The 20888-nt window shown below is 42.6% G+C and overlaps 1 protein-coding gene across 1 annotated transcript in view; it reads left to right on the top strand.

Annotated features, from left to right (window-relative positions):
• Nucleotides 1-18714, top strand: part of si:dkey-24p1.1 (uncharacterized protein LOC556718 homolog) — a 40288-nt gene extending 21574 nt beyond the window's left edge. Inside the window, exons 10-16 of the mRNA XM_039770623.1 lie at nucleotides 8707-8791; nucleotides 11108-11180; nucleotides 12294-12442; nucleotides 13781-13859; nucleotides 15845-15960; nucleotides 16093-16186; nucleotides 18127-18714. Coding sequence (XP_039626557.1) covers nucleotides 8707-8791; nucleotides 11108-11180; nucleotides 12294-12442; nucleotides 13781-13859; nucleotides 15845-15960; nucleotides 16093-16186; nucleotides 18127-18339 — 809 coding nt within the window. The 3' untranslated portion in view covers nucleotides 18340-18714. The remainder of the gene's footprint in view (nucleotides 1-8706; nucleotides 8792-11107; nucleotides 11181-12293; nucleotides 12443-13780; nucleotides 13860-15844; nucleotides 15961-16092; nucleotides 16187-18126) is intronic.
• Nucleotides 18715-20888: the final 2174 nt, after the last annotated feature.

Here is a 20888-nt window from a genome sequence, read left to right as displayed (position 1 = left end):
CTTTAAATTCAATCACTTCCTCTAACGGCGGGACTCCGCTGAGCTGCAAGGGGCTGGCGAACAAAGAGAGTCGGGGGCCGAGCCCTCTAGTCACCCCAAATAAACCCTTTTAATGAGAATAAAATGGTTGAAAATCTATTTAATGAGGAGAGTGCTTTAATTAGAAGTGCTCTTTAATATTTTACACACAAATTGTATTATTATTGTTGAATGAATCCATCCATCCATTTTCTTAATCCTCTTATTCAGGACAGGGTTGTGAGGAAACTTCTTATTACAGAAGTCATAGCGTGCAATGAAAGAACAACACCTGAAGGGAGCGCAAGTCCTTCACTGGGTCAGCACACACATCCAGGGCCAGTTCAGCACCAGCAGCCCACCTAACCTGCATGTCCTGGGACTGTGGGACTCCCCCAGAGGCATAGGGAGAACAAATTCTGGAGGCAAACCAAAACTGCTAATTGCAAGATAGAAGCACTGCCACAGAGCCACCATGTCACCCCAGTTAAATCAATAATGAAGGAATGAAAACTAGCAGCTCTTCTAGGACCCCACTGAGTGCCATAAATGAGCTGTGCACTGATGGCTTTGTACTTGCACACGCTGTTCATGTAACTTCTGCTGACGCTTCCTCCTTTTCTGCTGCTATGTGTTTGTAACACGTAGTGGTTACCAAATTCTGTGGTTCACCGGCTCTTTTGCTGTGAAGCCATTTAAATAATTCGAAGCAGTTCACTTTGCCTCAGGCTCTGCTGTATTTTGCCTCAGCTTTGTTCTGCTTTACTTTCACAGTCATCACTTTACGTCCCAGCATCTAACATGATTCTTCCATGATCCGTTTCTTAATCCACATTAAGACGTTGTCTTCAGAAGAACTACTTATGAATGCTTTGACATCACTTCATTTTGTTTTCTGTTCAGGCTGTTCTGTTGGACTCATCGACGATGTCTGTTGGTGCAAGACATCAAGCTTTGTGGGGTCCCTATTGTTGGCACTCTAGTCCTGGAGAAACCCTTATTATATGCAGGAAATTACACCCTGATAATAAAGAAATGTCTTCAGGAAAAATAATCAGAAGGACCTGAAGTGGTGAAGGGCACATCAACAGACCCCCTAACATTATTAATAAAATGGGGATCAGTAACGTAGGCCTGCAGAGTGTCATTTGCTACTGTTCTGAGGTTGCTGATCGTGAGTAGGATCGTATTTTTGACATTTCATTCTTTACTGGTGGTCCTAACCCTATGAGCGCCACTCCCAGACGGTTAAACATAAGCATGTGACATATTGTTTCAGGCTATTTCAAGGTCATTCATTATGAATAGGGGGTCATTTTTGATTTTTGATCCTTTACTAGGGGTCTAGACCTCTGTGGACCTCTATCAGAGGGTGGGAAATGACAAACATATTAGAATTAAGAATATTTAGACTTTAAACATTTAAATTAAATCACACATTTGAATATTTCACATATTTGACGACACTGTTCCTGTTTATTGTGTATTTCCAACTCATGAAGTAAACCGTTACATTTCTTGGGATCAACCCGAGTTTGGGTGGCTGACGCTAATTCAGACTTTTTGCGGTTCAATGTAAGAACCAGGCCTGCTCAAATCACAAGCCCGTCACGCAGGACGTGCACGTTTGCCACTTTACCTAAGAACCTGTGGTTGGACTGAGCAGGACAATGTGCTAAATTCAGAAATGTCAGCCGCGTCTCTTGGACCTCCACATTAGCGTAACAAGTTTGAAATCAGAAGTTATGTCAGTTTAGCGCCCCCTGTCTGGTCACATCACGCCACGTGCCCACCGAGGTCGGGATGGGTGGCTCCGATTCTCTACATCCCTGCGTTAGATAAAACTCATTCAAGGAAGTAGATGGACTGCCTTTATCATAGTTGTCTTCCTATTGTTACCTTGCCAAGCGTTTTGCAGAGTATTTCAGGAAACCATTTTGTAACTAAAAAAAAAAACGACATTTTTATGTGTTCCTTTATTTCATTTGGTGATAATTCTGTTCAAACTATGGTGGCCAGCTCGCGATCTTCAGCCTCACATTTCCTGTAACACTTAAGAGTTCAGATGTTAGTTTGGGTTTGTCTTTCATTTCACATCCTCCTCTTCTTCATTTGGAGGTTGGGATTGAGACAAGACCTCAATGAAGACACTGCTAAGGTTCACAAGGTGGTTGCAATTTTTATTTTTGCTTGTTCAGCTGATAGATTGTAAAAAAAAACCAAAAAATTTTTGTTCTTGTTTTTCTTGCCTCGCCTTTTAGTGATTCACTTACCTTTGAAGGAATTCTTTAATCATACAGGACCGTTGTTTTAGTTTTGTCTGAGAAAAGAAGCCTTTATAGAGTACCCCGTCAGCCTTAACCCTTTGGACCCAGCAGGCCAGCCTCATGGTGGTATATAACTGAAGGGCTGGTAGAACTGCCCACCTATCTACCGTCTTTATCCTGCTGTCCTACTGCTTTGATACTCTGCTCTCTAAATCTTGCAGTCCACTGCAGTAGATGTGATTTCCTAAAAGGTCGCTGCTGTCATAACCTGACTGGCTGGAATACCGGCCTTCGCTATTTTAGACTGCGCACCTAATATACTGCCGTCTAGGTGCGCTCTTATGCTGATGGGTTTTTTAGCTGCACGTCAGTTTTTGCTTTTTTCTTGCAGGTTTCCAAAAGAAAATGGACAGAATTTCAGTTACATTTTAGAATGGGAGCAAACAATAGATGCTGTAAAATGATACAAAGAACACAGCTGAAGAGTCGGGGGTACCACCTCGGTAACCCCGTAAATTTTTGACCAGTATTATGGAAATAAACACACAATTAATTCAGGAGATGTCTTTAGAGACATGAGCCCAAAACAGAACTGAAGTGGGTAGCTGGTTTTGCGAGCTATTAAGAAAGATGGTGGGAAGGGTTGGGTAAAGAAGAATGAACACTGGAGATGACATCGGTGATGGAAGGGTTAAAGTTGGGAGAAAGGAAGAAAGGATCAGAAAACAGTGCCAACCCCTGGCTCGACGAGTAACTACATTCGCTAGATACCTCAAGTTGTCCTCAAGCACAACTCCTAGTTTGCTCAATGAAGTACAAGCAGACAAAGAGAGCGTTTGCTCTTCTGCTCCATGAGAGGTTTCTTTCCCCCCTGATCTCACCTTAGGACATCTGTGTTACCACCCCAGTCAAACTCCCATCCTGTCACTGTCCCTGGAGCGGGCCATGCTGCTCACGGGAGAGTTTGGGCACTTGATACCAGCAGCAAGAGTCCTACTGGGAAGGGGAGACCCCGGGGGGGTTAACTGGGAGATGAAGACAAAGAATGTGATGTGTTGTTTGTTGTGCGTTGCTTCTAGCAGTAAAGACCGTCCTGAAGCACATCACTCTTAGGTGCTTTTGGTGTTATGTCTGCACAATCAATGGTAAAAATGGCTGTAATTGATGCAGCTGCTTTTAGAGTTTCAAATCTCTTGTTATCGCATTTTGGATTATCATCATATTGTCATTAAATAATAAACATTTACTTTTAGAAATCAAAATGTTTGGTTTTCAAAATTGCTGAAAGTTGCTGGGGAGGCTCAGGTAATGGTGCCATTGTGGCCATTTTAAAAGCCCTTTCCCCATTTTTGGGCTTGCGTAGGCCAGAGCCTGCCATTTGAGTACAATACAATACAATTTGTATGGCCCAAAATCCGCAATGGGTTTTAACAGGTCCTGACTTTTGGCAGCCCCCCAGCCTTGACTCTCTAAGAAGACAAGGGAAAAACTCCCAAAAAATAAACCCAAGTAGGGAAAAAATGGAAGAAACCTCGGGAAAGGCAGTTCAAAGAGAGACCCCTTTCCAGGTAGGTTGGGCGTGCAGTGGGTGTCAAAAAGAAAAAGGGGGTCAACACAACACAATACACAGAAAAGAACACAAGTCATCCTCAATACAATAATAGGGCAATAGAAATATTACAAGTACAGGGCAGAATATAACAGTAGATGATATCCCATAATAGGATTTGGATTTGGTCAGAGTCCAGGAGACCTCAGCCATCAAAACTGCTTCCCCCTATTGGCCATTCCAAGCTGAGTCAGGGCTGGGCCAGCCAATCCGATGAAAGGCCACCTCTACCCGATGATTCCTGCAATCCTCTATCAGAGATGACTTGACCTTAGGCAGGCAAAACAACTTGGCAGGTGGGCAGTGGCACCAAGTGCCACATTTGAGTACCGAGAAGGGAAACAGAATAAGTGAAGGTTAATAACAAATTAGAACTGTCATATTACTTATGTTTTGGTGCTAATGACTGACAACAGAGATGGAGTCTGCACAGTTAATCAGCAGCTCTAGTCAGGGTGTGCCAAACTGAGGTCGTGAGTCTTCAGCTGGGATTTGAAAGCTGAGACTGAAGGGGCATCTCTTATAGTAGCAGGCAGACCACTCCACAGTTTAGTAGCCCTGTAAATAAAAGCTCGACCTCTCACTGTTATTTTATTAATCCTTGGAATCATAAGCAGACCGGCATCTTGAGATCTTAATGTGCGCTCAGGTTTGTAAGTCATGATAAGTTCAGACCAGTAAGCCATTTAATGCTTTATATTGTTAAAGGAGGATTTTGAAATCTGCCCTAAACTTAACCGGGCACCAGTGTAAGGATTTAAGAACTGGAGTTATGTGTTCGTATTTTCTTGTCCTTGTAATAATTCTTGCCGCAGCATTTTGGATTAACTGGAAGATGAATAAAGAACAGTTTGAACAGCCAGTGAACACCGCATTGCAGTAGTCAATCCTACTAGGGGTTAGGTTGCCAGGGGTGAGGCTAACTCCAAGGGCCCAAATTTGAATTAAGAGCAGACACGGGTTTTTTGTGTTGGTTTTCTGAAGGCTTGTTCCCCTTTTCCTGCTTTGTGGTGGAAAGATTTTCTTGACAGACAGCAACTCCTCCACTTTTAGGAATTTTGTTCATTTACATTTTTCTTGCTCCTTCTGTGTGAGTTAGCATTCAAATTAGGAATGTTACACCTCAAGAATTCCAGTTACTCAACGTAAGGTTTAGTTTTGTTTTTATAATATCATTTGAGCTATTTTAGCTGCCATTTTGATTATTTCCTGGAGCAGCACTTGGGTTGTTGGGGACGCGTTCTCTAAAGTTGTGAACCATCAATCATAATACATTAGGATAAACGTTTACATTTCCTCTTCTGAGTATGACTTTGCTTTTGCTGAAAACTTTTTCTAAGGATCTTTCTGGGTCAAAACTCTCTGTCTGTTTTCTTGACTGGCTAGGAGGCCATATATAACAGAAATGTGAGGGATGGATGGGCACCCCAACTTGGGTGGGGGCTGCTCAGTACCTCATTTGGGGGCCAGGAATAGTGGATGAACAGAGGAAGACAGTTGTTCCCCCAGTATGCTAGGTGGCAGTACTCATCTGGTGTGGATACCCGAAGGTCTGCATGAGACCTCTGGTCGAGGAGGACCGCCCTATCCTTGGGTGCCACCAGAGGGTGCTGCCAGGAGAGAACTTCCCTGCTTTGTGGTGGTTCCATCTGACCTAGAAGTTCTTCCTGGGTGTCAAATATCCATAAAAGCAGCCAGTAGTCCTTACCCAGGGAGTTGGGGTCAGGAAGAGGAAGATGAAAAAAATGCCTGGGAAGAGTGGAGGAATTGAAATGAAAGAGAGGATGATAGTGTATTACCCGTTTGTGAAAGGTATCTGCTATAAAATGGTTGGTTTTGAACCTCGGACTGGCATCTGTGGAGTTGTGTCAAGGATTTGGGGCTCTGCTATGCGCCCACAAATATATTTATTTATTTTTAATCATTACATGCAGTTCTAGCAGGCTAATTGCAGCGCTTTCTTGTGTATTTTTATGCCAAATATCATTACTTAACATTGGTGCTCTGTAGCCTTCAACTTCCGACTTGGCTAGCTGAGCTCATTTAGTTACTATAAGTACTTCCTGTTCCAGTCATTGTCTATTTTTATATTTTATGAATCATTGTTCCTTGAGATGAAGATAGGGGATTTCAAGGATTTTGATAATGGGCAACACTTCTGAAATGACAAGAAAACACACACAAAGAAAACGAATCCAACAATAATAAGATCTGTTGGTCGAGGACCTTAAGTGCCTGCCACACTGCGCTTTCCTGACTCCAGGCACATCCGTCTTATGACAAGGAAACTTCTTCAGTCCTCTCCGTGTTTCTGCTTTCTGTGTCTATTATTCCAACAGGGTCAGCAAAACAAGATTGTGTGGCTGCTCAAGAGGTTGAGTTTGTTTGTTTTCCCTTGTTGTTAGGTAGATTGGGACACAACATGGCACGGTGGCACTCTGTCACTTCAGTTTGACTGACGGCCCAGTCGGTCGTGCCAGTCAAAGCAAAAGCCGTCACAAGGAGCTGTGTACTCAAAAATGAATTTCAATTATGTTGTACATTAAAGCACTTTGATATGTCACCCTGATTAGATGATCGCTTAGTTAAGTGTAAGTCTAGTGTGGTCTCGGGGGCTATTCACACCCCAAATCCAAGACACAACTGACCACAAAGACTCTTTCAATAGGGCACAGGTGGAAAACACTTCAGTCTCCCACAGGGCTCCACTGGAGTTGGAGTTGGATACAGCCATGTTGGGATCTGTGGGCGCTGCCAGGGGGTGCTGAGCCATTATGGGCTGCTCTTCCACCACACCCGGAGGTATTGCCAGAAATGCGTCATCAAGCACCTGGAGCACTTCTGGGTGCCTTATAAACGAGGCCGCCTCACTCCGTTTTAGGAGCCACAGTCGGGTGGAAATGGACAATGCTTGCTGTAGGTGTGAAGGAGAAAAAAAAGAAATAGAAAGAAAGAATAATTGTATATTGTGCATTTAGTCGTGGCTGTGGTGGTGGAGAGCACTGTGAAGGAAGAAAAAAGGAATAAAAAAGAAATTCTTGGTGCTTTTAACTTGTGTCCTCAGTGTCTGAATGTCGGGTTTGAGGAGAAACAGTGCCCTCTAGTGTTCCCAATATCTATATATATAACATGTATATAGTGGACACCAGGGGGCGTACAGCTCCCAAATCCCCGGACTCAACAGACACAGAGCCCAAGCTCAGCACACAACACGTGTTTATTAAGCATGGGAAATGTTTTATGCTCATTTCCCACCTCTCCCGTGCAGTACCAACAAGCACCAATACACAGTCTCTCTCTTCTTGCCTCTTTCTCTCTTTTTTCCTTCTGCCTCCATTCCTCCTGGCAAGCTTTGTCCTCCACCTCTCGATTGTGGCTTCTTGAATGGAGTGAAGCGGCTCCTTTTATAGATCACCTGGATGTGCCCCAAGTGTCCCGTGATCTCCTTCCGGGTGTGGCACCAGTCCTGCTGAGGAAGACTCAGCCGTTCCCCTTGAGCCCCCAGAGGGACTGCCCTCTGTCATCCCAGGTGAGGTATTGCCCCATGCAAGCTCATTTCCTCATTCTTTCCCTTAAGAAGGCATTCAAGCCAGGCAAGAGTCCCGGTTATCCATCACAATGTATATATATATATATATACTGTATATATATAGATAGATAGATATGAAAGGCACTATATGAGATAGATAGATAGATAGATAGATAGATAGATAGATAGATAGATAGATAGATAGATAGACAGATAGATAGATAGATAGATATGAAAGGCACTATATAATAGATAGATAGATAGATAGATAGATAGATAGATAGATAGATAGTCACTATGAGTGTTGTAAGATCACCTGCGGGACTAAGCAGAAGTATGTAATACCACTCCGGTACACAAGGGGGTGCTGCCGTGAACATTATCACCTGCTTCTGCCTCCACAGCTCTGAGAAGACAAAGAACGCTGTAATAACATCTAACAAAACAAATAATTGCAAAATGATATGAATAAGGACAAACTCAAAAAAAACACATCAGCCTGCTATGGTTCTTCTGTTGTCGCCTGCTTTATCAGTCAATGCTGTGCTTGGCACCTGATTGGCATGAAGTCGCCACCTTTCGTTAATTTTTATAGTGGAGTGACTGTGAAGGACAGGACTTGTTGGTGACATCACAGCTGGTTGTAGGCGTCTTTAATGGGGGGGTCTTCTGTGGGTTGTGTACAAAGAAGAGGATGTGATATGCAACAGCGCCCACTCTTGCCCCGGAGTGGTAGTGCTTTCCTCAGCCGAGCTTGTCAGGGGACGTCTTGGCTACTTCAAAATATACATACAGTACAGAGCAGCACCTACAGAGGTCTTCTTTGCAGCAGCCGCAGTTAAGCTGATCCCCTTTAAATTTCCTCCAAGTTACAAGCCTTTGGCCAGCAGCTCCCGTTCCTGTTTTCTGACCCTCCTGAGGTCATCTGGTTTCCTTTCTGGAGTGTGTCTGGCACACCATACTGTACTTCTGGTTCTTTGCTCAAATGAGAACAAAACAAGGCTGTCAGGCGTCTGAGTTTTCTGTCCCAGTTTGGGAAGTCGCAGCTTTGTTTGGGACGTGTCTGACAGGAGGTGGGCTGCTGCAGGGTGTTGTGTTTATGTGTGTTTGGACTTTCTCATTCTTTAATAGCTTTGGTGATCTGGTCGTATATCTGAACAGTATAATAAAGTGAAGAGTCATAATAACAATTACAATTCTTCTTATTTAAAACATGAATAAGCTGCATTAGAAAAGCAATCCCCTGATCATTCTTTATTTCCTTCAACTGTTGTTTGTTTCAGACTGGGGTGCTCTGAAGATCATCGCCTCGGCGCTGATGATGCTGCTCTTTGTATCTGTGCTTGTGATTGTCATTTTCATGTACAGGTCAGTAAATGTTCATCATTTACACAAAGTCCTCCTATGGCACATTAATGGCTTCCCAGCCAGGTAAGGAATCACTCTCTACCCCGGTCCATCCATTACATCTATCACAAGGGTGGCACAGGACTGGAGCCTACCCTGGAAGGAAAACAGCCCTGGGGCCTCATGTATAAACGGTGCGTACGCACAGAAATGTTGCGTAAGAACTTTTCCACGTTCAAATCGCGATGTATAAAACTTACACTTGGCGTAAAGCCACACACTTTTCCACGGTACCTCATGCCTTGTCGTACGCAAGTTCTCCGCTCGGTTTTGCAGACTGGCGGCACCCAGCGTCAAAGCAGTGCTACTGTTCCTGTGTGGTTACTCATTATTTTCATGACGCGGCTTCATAAATACACCGAAACTAACTGCATATTGTTTATTAGTGTAATGCATCTGATTATAATTAACTTGTAACAATATAATGGTCCAGGGAACAGCCATAGTATTCCAAATACCAGAACTGCTTTAGTGTTGTTACTCTCACTGCACCTTCTTCTTCTTCTTCTTCTTCTTTCAGCTCCTCCCGTTAGGAGTTGCCACAGCAGATCATCTTTTTCCATATTCCTCTCACTGAACCACTCGGAGTATTTATATCCCTGTATTTGAGTGGGAATCACAACAGCAGCTGATCGGAAAGAGAATTATCAGGACACAGCTTCAAGGACACGCTGTCTCAGCCACGGCAAAATGTTTCAAAGCCATTCCTTTCTATTACAGAGCTGATTGTGTGGTGATTGGGTATTTAGGGAAAGAAAAGCACTGACTGCAGTGGCGGCTACGCCAATATATATTGAATATAAAACAGAAAGAGAAAATAACAACACAGCTAAAAACACAGCGACAAATTTCAGCAAAAGTTAAACGCTTGTGTCATGAGCACGAGGCGGCTATGCAGTGTCCACAACGGACATGGCCATCCACCGTGATAAGCTGCCTTACTGACATTGGCGGGCGAAGGAGCCACCGATTCTTCTGCTGCCCAGTGCCACCACAAGCCTAGAGCCGCCCCTGAGTACTGCTGCAATAAATTATTTCATCGAAGTGAAACTCATGTTTAATAACGTGCTTTAACTCCTATCATCATGAAAATGACATCACGTATACATCTCAGTATTTTAGTTATTCAGAGAGCTGTAATATCACAAATGTCATGGACTCTGTGACCAGTTGGAGGAAGAGAGCCGGTTTAAAAAGCAAGTAGTGATTCACACACATAGAGCACATACGAGTAGAAGATCAAATACAAAACAAAGTATTTAACGTGCGACTTTAATTACGATGTGATTTGAGAAACTGGTTAATTAAACAATTTTAAGATGAAGTTTATGATGTTCTACTTTAATGACAAAATAAACTACGTGATTAAAGTGAAAATGTCGAGATTGAAGTTGACATTTCGTGCTTTTTCCCCACTGTGTGCCTTTTGTTCTCTGTACCCTAATAAGCTTTCATATGACACTCAGACAGTGGGCTTACAACTCGACTTTGATATGTGACTTCTTTTTTATTTCCGGCACTGTGAGATTTTGTTAATGTGAGCTTTCAAGTTTCTCCAACACGCTATGTCACTCGATCAAATTCCTTTTGTTGATTATTCCACAGTTTATTTGAACAAATAGTATGTTTTTCCTTTGCCTCCACTTGGTACTCGCTGAAATTCTTATATTTCCCCGCATACTTTTCCCATTGTCGTTTCACAGAAGGCTGAGCTTAAGGGCGATTTATATTGATTTGCAAATTCAAAGAGGTGTAATTCTGGGAGGAGTTGGGGCGTTACATAAAGCGCGTGCACGAGTGTTAGTTTTCACGCTGATCAGGATTTATGTAGCGGAAGAAAGTGGAAGTTGGAGTACGCACAGATTCCTGCATCTGTGCGTAAGCACATTTCGGCTTTTGTGCTTATGCCATGTTATAGTGCGAGTTCTACTCACGGCGTTATACATGAGGCCCCAGTTCATCATAGGGTCCACACTGGCACACATCCACAAGGCCAGTTTACAATTGCCAGTTAACTTAACACACTTCACTCTGAATCCCAGTCAGGGTGCTCACCCCTCTATTACAACTATGACATCCTGAACTGGAAGAAGTGGGTTTGGAAACATTAGATTATTTACAAGTCCTGTACATACTGTGGAGTGTCTCCAAATTAAGGTGCCATCAAGGTCTTCTACTAAATTTGCTTCTGTGGCACAGTCAGATGCAAATCAGTGTATAATTTAATTAGGCATATTATATTGTACTCTTATAGAGATGTTTTTGATTTAATTATAGGAGGAAGAAAAGGAAATCAGATCAGAGTGAGAGCAGAAACAACAGCCAATGGTCCAAATTTCCTTTTTGCCTGGTAAGACCCTGTATATTCCATGTGACTTTCATGAAAGGAGGGGCAGTTAAGGACAAGGACATGTGCAATGAGTATGTGTGACAGATACCCGCTAAATAAGAAGGAAAGTTGTCTTCTTTATAAAGGCAATTGCTGATCAGAAGGTACCCCACAACATTATATACTTATATGGCCAATTGTTGGGGTACACCTGACCATATCACCTACATGACAGTCCAAAAACACATAAAAGCTTGACTTACCTGTGAAGATGATGGTGCCTTCCCTACCTTGTGTCTTTGTCATTCTTCTTTTTTGGACTTTTTTGTGTTTCTTCTTACTTCTTATGTGCAGCAGCTGCTGTGTTAATGTGAGCTGATAATGTAATGCAAAAAACAAAAAAAAAAACCAAGATAAAAAACAATTGTGTTCCACTGCCCCCTAGTGTCAGCACACATTATTGAATCTTGGGAAAAAGTGTATGTGCTTCAACAAGACAAAGCAGATACTATAGATAGATAGATAGATAGAGTGAAAGGCACCATATAATAGATAGATAGATAGATAGATAGATAGATAGATAGATAGATAGATAGATAGATAGATAGATAGATAGATAGATAGATATATATGAAAGACACTATATAATACATAGATACAGTGAAAGGCACTATATAATAGATAGATAGATAGATAGATAGATAGATAGATAGATAGATAGATAGATAGATAGATAGATATGAGAGGCACTATATAATAGATAGATAGAGTGAAAGGTACTAGATAATAGATAGATAGGTCAATCACACAGGATGGAGTTCCACCACCACACCAGACCTGCCCTACTGAGCGTTGTTCCTTATTCTGAGGTGCCCATTGTCTGTTGTTTCAGTTATTTTGTTGCCTTTGTGTTCTCTTGTGCTTATGGTTTTGCATTAAACTGGCTGGCACCCCAACAATTTTTGGAGTTCCTGATGTTTTCCCTCAACTACAATAGATAGATAGTTATAAATGGCACTATATTATAGACAGATAGAGTGAAAGGCACTATATAATAGATAGATAGATGGATGCTTTTTTACATTTTTTTTCTCTTTCATTATTCATTTTTTTGCTATTATTTGGACCCCAAAGGGCTACACCAACGCTATGAGTGAAAACCTCATGATGAGAAGGGTGAGCAACCAACAGCACAGTCAAGAGCACCTCACTGGGGGCCTCCACAATCCAGCAGGATTTGAGAATTCAGTGCAGCAAACCCCTGACTGCCCCCAAAGGCCCAAGTAAGCGCTGCTTGTTCTTTTATCCTCATATTGTACAAACATGTCATTTTTAAATTGTGAATTTCCCTGAAGGAAACATAAATGGTGGTTGGGGAGATTACTGTCTTTGAGAGCATCATTATCTGATATATAAGACTGATTACACTGATAATTGTTATGGCCACCTCACACTGTGTCTGAATGACTACGCGGTGGGACAACAGAGAGTGAGGGTCTTCACTATGGAGCAGCACGCTGCGTGTCCACACATGGATCAAAAGATTTAGCAAAGCCCTCTCAAGTTGGGGTGTCCCAGAGGCCTGGTCTGTTAGCACTGTTGTCCTCATCCTATTCTGGTACCACTGGGCACAGAGCAGACACCAACTCTGGATAAGGCACACTCAATCTTTTACACCCATGTTGGGCCAATGTAGTCACCAGTTAGTCTATCATGTGAGTCTTTGGGATGTGGGAAGTAAAGTAATAATAATAATAATAATAATAATAATAATAATAATAATAATAATAATAATTTATGCAGCACCTTTCCCATATGGCCACTGGGAAGACATGCAAACTGTACCCAGTGAATGGCCCAGGCGTGTGAGAGATGGAGGAACTGAATTTACCTCTCAATGCCAATTGCTAGCGAGTGACCACCCTAAAGAGGTGGTCTGTTGGCATCTTCAGCGCTGTTTCCGCCCACCACTCAAGTCTTCAGTGGCATCACACGCTCCCAGATGCTTGTCCCTTTGTCCCATCATGCACGGCGCCCAGGTCCACCTCACCTGGGGTCAGAATCATCACTCATGCCACACTATTCCACCGCCTATATGTGATCTAACCCAACGCCTAACGCCAAACAGTCTGCCTGGATGTCCCACTGAGGTCCGGACCCCAAACTTTAAACATGTATGAATGAAGGAGGGCACGAGAGTGGGGAGGCAGTGTCAGCCCCTCAAAGCATTGCCCCCTCATCCTCTGTGTGTCATCAATGACACTCATAACCGATGTACACTTACTGTATATGCACATCCCGTGCTGGTACACCCTATACCTTGTGTTTTAATATGATAGTTAACTTGTGCAGTTGATCACTACAGCCATCTGTAAAGTCAAGACAGGATGAACATTTTTTTTTTATTTTTATCTAAAATTCAAATTTTGCCAAAACATCTAACAAGGTGTGTTACTAAAAATTAAATTTTTAACACAAACAGGTATTTTGACGTAGTTAAAATGTTAGAATGTGTAAAAAGTTGTATTGATTTTTTTGATTTCAGTGAAATGTGACTCCATAAAGAGTGCACTAAAACACGGCCTGCTCCTCACCCTAACGCTTTTTGTCTTCTTGACCAGGCCTTCACCACAGAAGAGGATTGGCAATGAACCCGACGTGGTCTACAGCACGGTGGTCAATTCTGGATGTGATGAACAGGTAACACAACGGACCTTGGTGTTAAGGGCTCAGCAGCCCCTCGTCATCATATAGCGCCACTGCTCTGGCAGTAAGAAAGTAGAAAGGATGACACTATATGGCCAAAAGTATGTGGACCACCCTACCATCTACTGAGTTTCAGGTGTTTCATTGTTGACAGGTGCATCAGATCAAACACATAGCCGAGCCTTCTCAATTGAAGAGCTCAGTGACTTTAAACATGGCACTGACATAGGATGACACCTTTGTCATGAGTCAGTATCTGATACTTCTGCTGTGGTAGATGTGTCCAGCTCAGCTGTAAGTGCTGTAATTGTGAAGTGGAAGCATCAAAGAGTAACAACTTCTCAAACACAAAGTGGTAGACAACACAAAGACACAGAGAAGAGCTGCCAAGTGCTGAGTTAATAAAGTGTGCTGCTCCTCTGGGGCATCCTTCACAACAGAGTGCCAATCTACCTCTTATATGAAGGAATGTCAGCAGAAGAACTGTGCATCAGGAACTCCATGAGATGGGTTTCTATGACCAAGCAGTTGCACATACAGTAGGCTTAATATCAGTGTGCACAAGTGGTGTGAGGACTCTGGAGAAGTTCAAACATGTCCTCTGGAGTGACACATCAATCCAACTCAGGGCTTGGTGGCAGGATTGGCCTCCCACTGTTTCACTCCATCTGAACTAGGGTGGTGCTGAGGTGTCACCTATTGTCCAGCTGCACTCGGGTCCTAATTTGGGATCCTGAGGTGGTTCGTCATGTGGCAGGAACAGCAATGTGCTGTAACAGTTGTCACAAGAATGAATTGTAGACATCAAAGGTTTGGGGCAGCCACCCATATATTATGCCCTGGCTTCAAATGGGTAAATAGGTTGTGTTGGTCACAGGTCAGAGTCCAAAACAGAACTGATTTAGGTATGTCAAAATGGTGGCATTAAAGGCAGAGACCAGAAGTGACATCATCGGGACCGGAAGTGACATCATCGTAAGCGCTGGAACTGGAAGTGTCGTCATCATGAGTGGTTAGAAAAGGGATGTGATTTCCCATGATTGGTCTGAAGAGGATCGAGGGAGAAAGTTGGTGCACCTCACCACCCCCTGGTTTATCATTTTTCAGGGCCTTTAGCTGCCTGACATGCACACATGTGTGACACAGTGCAGCCTCCCAAACCTCACTGGTAGACAAACCTGGGTTTGGTGGAGGTCAGGACAATGGCAACTTCCAGAACATCTACTGTAATGTGTGGTGAATGAGGGATAATGGCAGGGCTTGGGCTCGGTCACTGAAAGGTGGACCCTACTGGTCCAACTCCATATTAATGCTCCTGGATTCGGAATGGAATGTCCAACAAGTTCATATACTGTAGGTGTGATGGTCAGACGTCCAGAACGTTCGACCATTTTAGTGTATTTATTTTCAGTTGAGTTCCAGCTGGTTACATAAGCGGTCTGAACGATTTAATGGAGACGAACCTGCTCATTCATAACAGTGGTAGAGCATCTTGATAAAAAGTCTAGTAGTGGAGATGAGCTTATAAGGAGCATCACGATAGCTGAGGGGTCCTGCTGCTTACGTTTAAATCCTGCGGTGAAAATGAAATCAAATCCAGCATTTACTTTAATATTCCACTTTTTCACAAAGCTATCAAGCTTAATCTCAAGTAAAGTGTACTGTCTTCCTAATCGTAATCATTTACAATGGTTATAATCTCCGAGGATTTCACCTTGGTGAAGCTTTGAGTCAAGTAGGCAGTATTATGGTCTGTGGTCCCCTCAGTCCTCACAAGCAGCTGGACCAGGCCAAGGGGACGCCCACATAACACCTGGCTGTGGCAGATAGAGGGTCATTTCCGGGGGGGTGGGATCTGGACCCTGTGACTGCCTGGGGGGTTGCTAACCAGGACCCTGAGCTGTTTATTTGTGTGGTGGGTGAGGTTCCCCGACCTGACCTGACCTGACATCTCGGACTCTTCTGCTTTGTAATTACAGGCCAGAGAATTAAACGAAAATCTTCATTCAAACGTTAAGAAGAAACCGACTTACGACAACGACACGCTTAATTACGTTTCTTTGCCATTCCACCGTGAACACAAAGAGAAGGAAGAGTGAGTTTTATTCTAAAAAGCGATTCTGCAGTCCATGTGGCTCACAGTATAAATAATAACTAAAAAGAAAAACAAAGATTTGTCAATTCATGTTACATTTTTAGATTTATTGTTGTTGTTCTCTTTTTTTAGATTGCCAGGGAAAAAGGAAGATAACAATCATAACAGCTTAGGGTCGCCTTCCAATATTTACAGCAAACTGCAGAAACCTTTGAAGGACAAACAGGTAAATGTTTGACTGCACTCATATTCTCCTAATGTGTTAAGTTAAGAAATATTCAGTTATGAATAATTTAAGGTCTTCGCACAGCATATTTGATGGGTAGATATGAGCTGTTGTGAAAGAAAGAGATAAAAGATAAGACTCTTGGAGTAAATTGTCCCATAAATTAGGCTCTGAAAAGATGAGCTAAATTAATAAATTTAAAAGGATTACTCAGTGAAATAAAACCGTGACATGACCACCATAACCACCTAACACAGGACCTTTGCTCAACTTGTTTGGTTAAAGTTGTTTGTCAACTTGTGAATGTCTACGATTAGAAGATGGACTGGCATAACTCAACCTTTTAATTGTTTAGTCAGCCAGCACCAGGACACAAGCATGGGATGGAAAAAAAAGTCAAAACTAGGAAGTCAAGAGACACGGTCGTCAATTTAAGACGTGAGACAAATATTGCTTTCAAACAAAGGTTAGAACCTTATCTGACCCTGTCTTCCATCACGATGGCCTCCTGACTGGGTATTGTTCTTTGATCCCACCCTGTTGGGACCCCAGCATGTCCACATCTGCTCTGGCATCCTCTGCCACCCTACTACTCATTCTGCTCATTGGTTACGTGGGGCTTCTGGCCAGTTAAGGAAAGGGAGTCCATCCGGACAGGGATGCCCTCCCTTACAATGGCTTTAGAGAGTAACATAGAAGTACGTTAATTAGTGATGAGATGACTTTCTCCAGGATGTAGTGAGTAAAGTGATGATGTTACAATTTGAGAGAAGTAATCTCTATGGACGGGGTCCTCCTTTCTCATGTGCCAGCCTTATATTCGCTTAGCTAGCGAATGAGAGAACTACTTAACGGATATAGATTGGGTTTTCATCTAGAAATTGAGATTGCAGGTTCACCACTGGCCACCAACAGTTCACCACAGCACAAATTTCTGAACTGAGACAATTGGTGACAAATGTGGGATTTGCACTGTGGGCAGGTAGGGTATAGTGACGATTCTTTGCTGAGGTAGGAGCTGAAACAAAAAGATCAGCTGACATCACAAGGAAGCACGTCACTCACAGTGTTCACCGAATGGCTCTGTGTAGCTGATGGATGGAGTTCTCCATCTTAGCTCACACTGCAAGGTGCTGCTCACCTCTGAGCCAGAGACTACGGATTTGCATCTGCCCATCGACAGTTTATCACACTGCAGATCTTCAGACTGGGCCAACTGGTAACAGCAGTGGGATTTGTACCTTGGATGGGTGGACTGCAATGACAACGCTGTTAAGAGGAGGTGGAGGCTGACGTCACCAGGAGGTTCAGCACTTACAGTAGTCAGAGGTGGGCTCTGCGTGGTTAACGTATAGAGCTCTCCAGTTTAGCTCAAGCTGCAAGGCATTTAACTCTGGGTTAGAGTCTGCGCATGTGAAGGGCGCTATATGAATAACTTTTATAAGTATTTATTATTATTATTGTTGGTTTGCGACTTCCCACTGACAGTTCACCACCACAGCTCAAATCTTCAAACTGAGACACATCTGAGTGGGTTTTCCTCCCATGTCCTCACTTTGGTAATTCCTGTGATAGATTAATAGTTTATCCAAGGCGGTTTGCTGCCATGTGCTGCCCACATCAGCTCTGGCACCCTGCCACTCTGAATTCAGCAGATCTGAGAAGAGGTTTTCACTTCACTGAGCCCCCAGGTCCCCATACAAAGCCGTACGTCTCCAGCTCCTATCAAATCCACACAGTTGAGACTCTGCATGCCTTCCAAGTTTCTACGTTTTAACTTTTGAGGGGTTTCAAACACTAATTTGCTTTGATATCAATGGCATTGTTGCACTTTGTGGTTAGTCTTCAAGTCCCCAGCTGCCCAGATGTGAAAATGGCGCTGCGCAGATAAAACCATTTACTTTCATAGTAAACTTTTATTTTTTTTTTCATTTTAATAGAAAGACAAGTCAGATTATGAAAATGTTAAGATGCCCCTACAAGCCTGTCAAGAGAAGCCCACCGAACATGATGGGGCTGCTAGAGCTTCAGAGGATTTACACTATTCCACTGTGACGTCGTACCGCACCAAAAAACAGAACCTGGAGTGGGAATCGGAGTCCAGCTCTGAGGATGAAAGCAAAAAGACCGTGTACTCCGCCGTCAGGCTGTAAGCACAGCACGAAAACCGAAATCCTGTGATGGGGACGACTGAGCGGACTCCACAGTTGGCGTCTATGCCGCCGCAGCTTTCTTGTGTTAAACAGAGCTTGGCATTTTCTTGGCTTGTGTGGACTGCTTCCTTTCTCCCACTGTTTTTACAACACCAGTTCTATCTGTGCCATCTTGTATGTTTTCTGCCACATGATGATTCCTTGATATGCACATGGGAACTTGAAGGGCTGGACATCTTTTGTGGAATGTAAAACTCTGTTCTTAAAGCACTAGGATCCTTTCTAACTTGGTTTGCTTCAAATGCACATTCAAAGGAGGCATTAAACAATATGCCCAAGTCATACTACCCATGTTAATAAAAAGATTTAAGTGTCTGTGTAGCTCTGTGTGTTTGTCTGGTTGCCATGTTTCTGTCATTCCAACAGATGGCACATCACCAACATTTGTAATGATGCATTTTATTTCTGCAAATGTTTATGATGTGCCATCTGTTGGAATGACAGATGCAATGTATTTTATTACTACATGCATTAAAAAGATACATAGTGAACTACAAATGTTAACACTGAGGTCTACTTTGATTATTTAAATTTCAACCCATTTCAAATGAGTAACACAATTTGTTATTAAATATTTGGCTACCTTACAATACCAGGGTTTGTTACAAGTGGTTAAGGTTAACATTTACTCGTTGATCACATCTAGTGACTCACTAAGGGTGACAGAGTAAACTGAACCAGCAGCCTTGGAGTTCAATCATCCTGTACCATCCTGTACTGTAACTCATACAACTGCAAAGAAGCCATGAAGGAAAACATATAAATAAATGACAAATCTCAGTGTGGCAATGAGGGATACAGTATGTGGTATCTTCCATGGACAGATTTAAAACGCAGTATAAAAGATAGACAGTGCCACACATGCATGTCAGAGGATCATCTTCCAGTCACGCCAAAGGTACGTATTTCCACTCCAGGACAGGAGGAGGCGCTGTTGTTAACAGTATCATCTCTTTTCTCATCTACAGTGCCGAGAAGATGCCTCTATTAGGGCAACTGACTTCTCCCCTTACGGTTGGAGTCCAATAAAAGTAGACCACCCCTGTAAGGAGCACCCCAGCAATTTTTGGAGTTCCTGATGTCTTCCCTCAACTACAATAGATAGATAGATAGATAGATAGATAGATAGATAGATAGATAGATAGATAGATAGATAGATAGATAGATAGATAGAGAGTTTGGTGTCATTAACAATAAGAAATAATTCAAATTGTTTCTTGTAAAATACAAATAAGACAATGATCAACAGTCATGGGATGACAACTGCAATACGTAAAATCCTCCATTATAAATCTCCACGGGACACCATAACCAGCCGGGAGAAGAACAGCTAAGAGCTGATGTCCAAAAGACGCTGATCACATAGGTAATGTCAACACTGCTACATTTAATTTAAAAATGTTGTTTAAAAAGAAAAAACGATCTTCATCCACACTAACATTTTTAATAAAGTGTCTCTGTTCACACTAAGAGGACTGAAACTGCTTTTCTTCTGTGTAGGGCAACCAATCAGGGCATGAGACGTTGTAATCGGCAGGAGCCAATCAGAGAAAGACCAATCAGAGTCTACATTTTCAAAACTCTCATCCACACTGTAACTTTCAGCTGCCGTGTTCAGATCTGTACGACTGTTTATCAAAAGTTTCAGTTTTCAGGGGTTGAAAATGACAGGGTTGTGTTGACAAAAAATGAAAATGTGTGTTTTTTAAAACACAAACATGGCAGTATGGACATGGCCTAACAGCTTACCCTCCTGATTTGTAAGAGTATTTTATTCCAGAAGCAGTGCAGCGTGTCTTGATAAACCAGCTATTACATAATGAAGACCACAAAGGGGAAAAACACGACATATCCAAAAAATCTACTATATGGTAAAATGCTAAGGGCTACCTACGTGTGTGCAATCCCTATGAGTAATCTTATTAATCCAAAAACAATTGTGACACAACATATCCAAAAAGCCTGCTACATACTGTAATAAAATACTACGTTCCATCTATAAGTGTGTGTGTGCATCTGTGAGGTCCCAATGAGTGATCTTATTGTTCAAAAGGGAACAACAATGGAGACACGAAAGATGTAAAAACTCTACTATATAATAAAATGCTAAGGTCTATCTATCTATGTGTGTGTGTGTGATCCCTTTGAGCAATCTCATTGGTCAGTTTGCTGTTGGTGTGATTGGTCAGTTTAGCTTTGGTCACACACCTGAAACAGAAAGTGTGAGTGTGAGACACACGAGAGATAGAAAAGGCATAGGAGGCACACTGAGAGTCGCTGTTCAAAGACAGGAATTATAAAAGTGACCAGAAGGTAAAACTGGAGGCTCGCAAATTCCAACAGAGTCTGAGAAGCTGAGTTTACGGGAATGTGCTCGAGAAACAGGGCACGGCAGTCAAGGGAGGTTCAGACACACACGGATATCGAAGGAAGGCGCTGCGGGTACTCATAGGGCCAGAGGTATCAAATATTTTGAACTGTATTTATTA

This window comes from Polypterus senegalus, chromosome 12 (genome assembly GCF_016835505.1).
Source record: "Polypterus senegalus isolate Bchr_013 chromosome 12, ASM1683550v1, whole genome shotgun sequence".
In the NCBI taxonomy this organism is placed as follows: domain Eukaryota; kingdom Metazoa; phylum Chordata; class Cladistia; order Polypteriformes; family Polypteridae; genus Polypterus; species Polypterus senegalus.
This window is presented reverse-complemented; position numbering and strand designations above follow the sequence as displayed.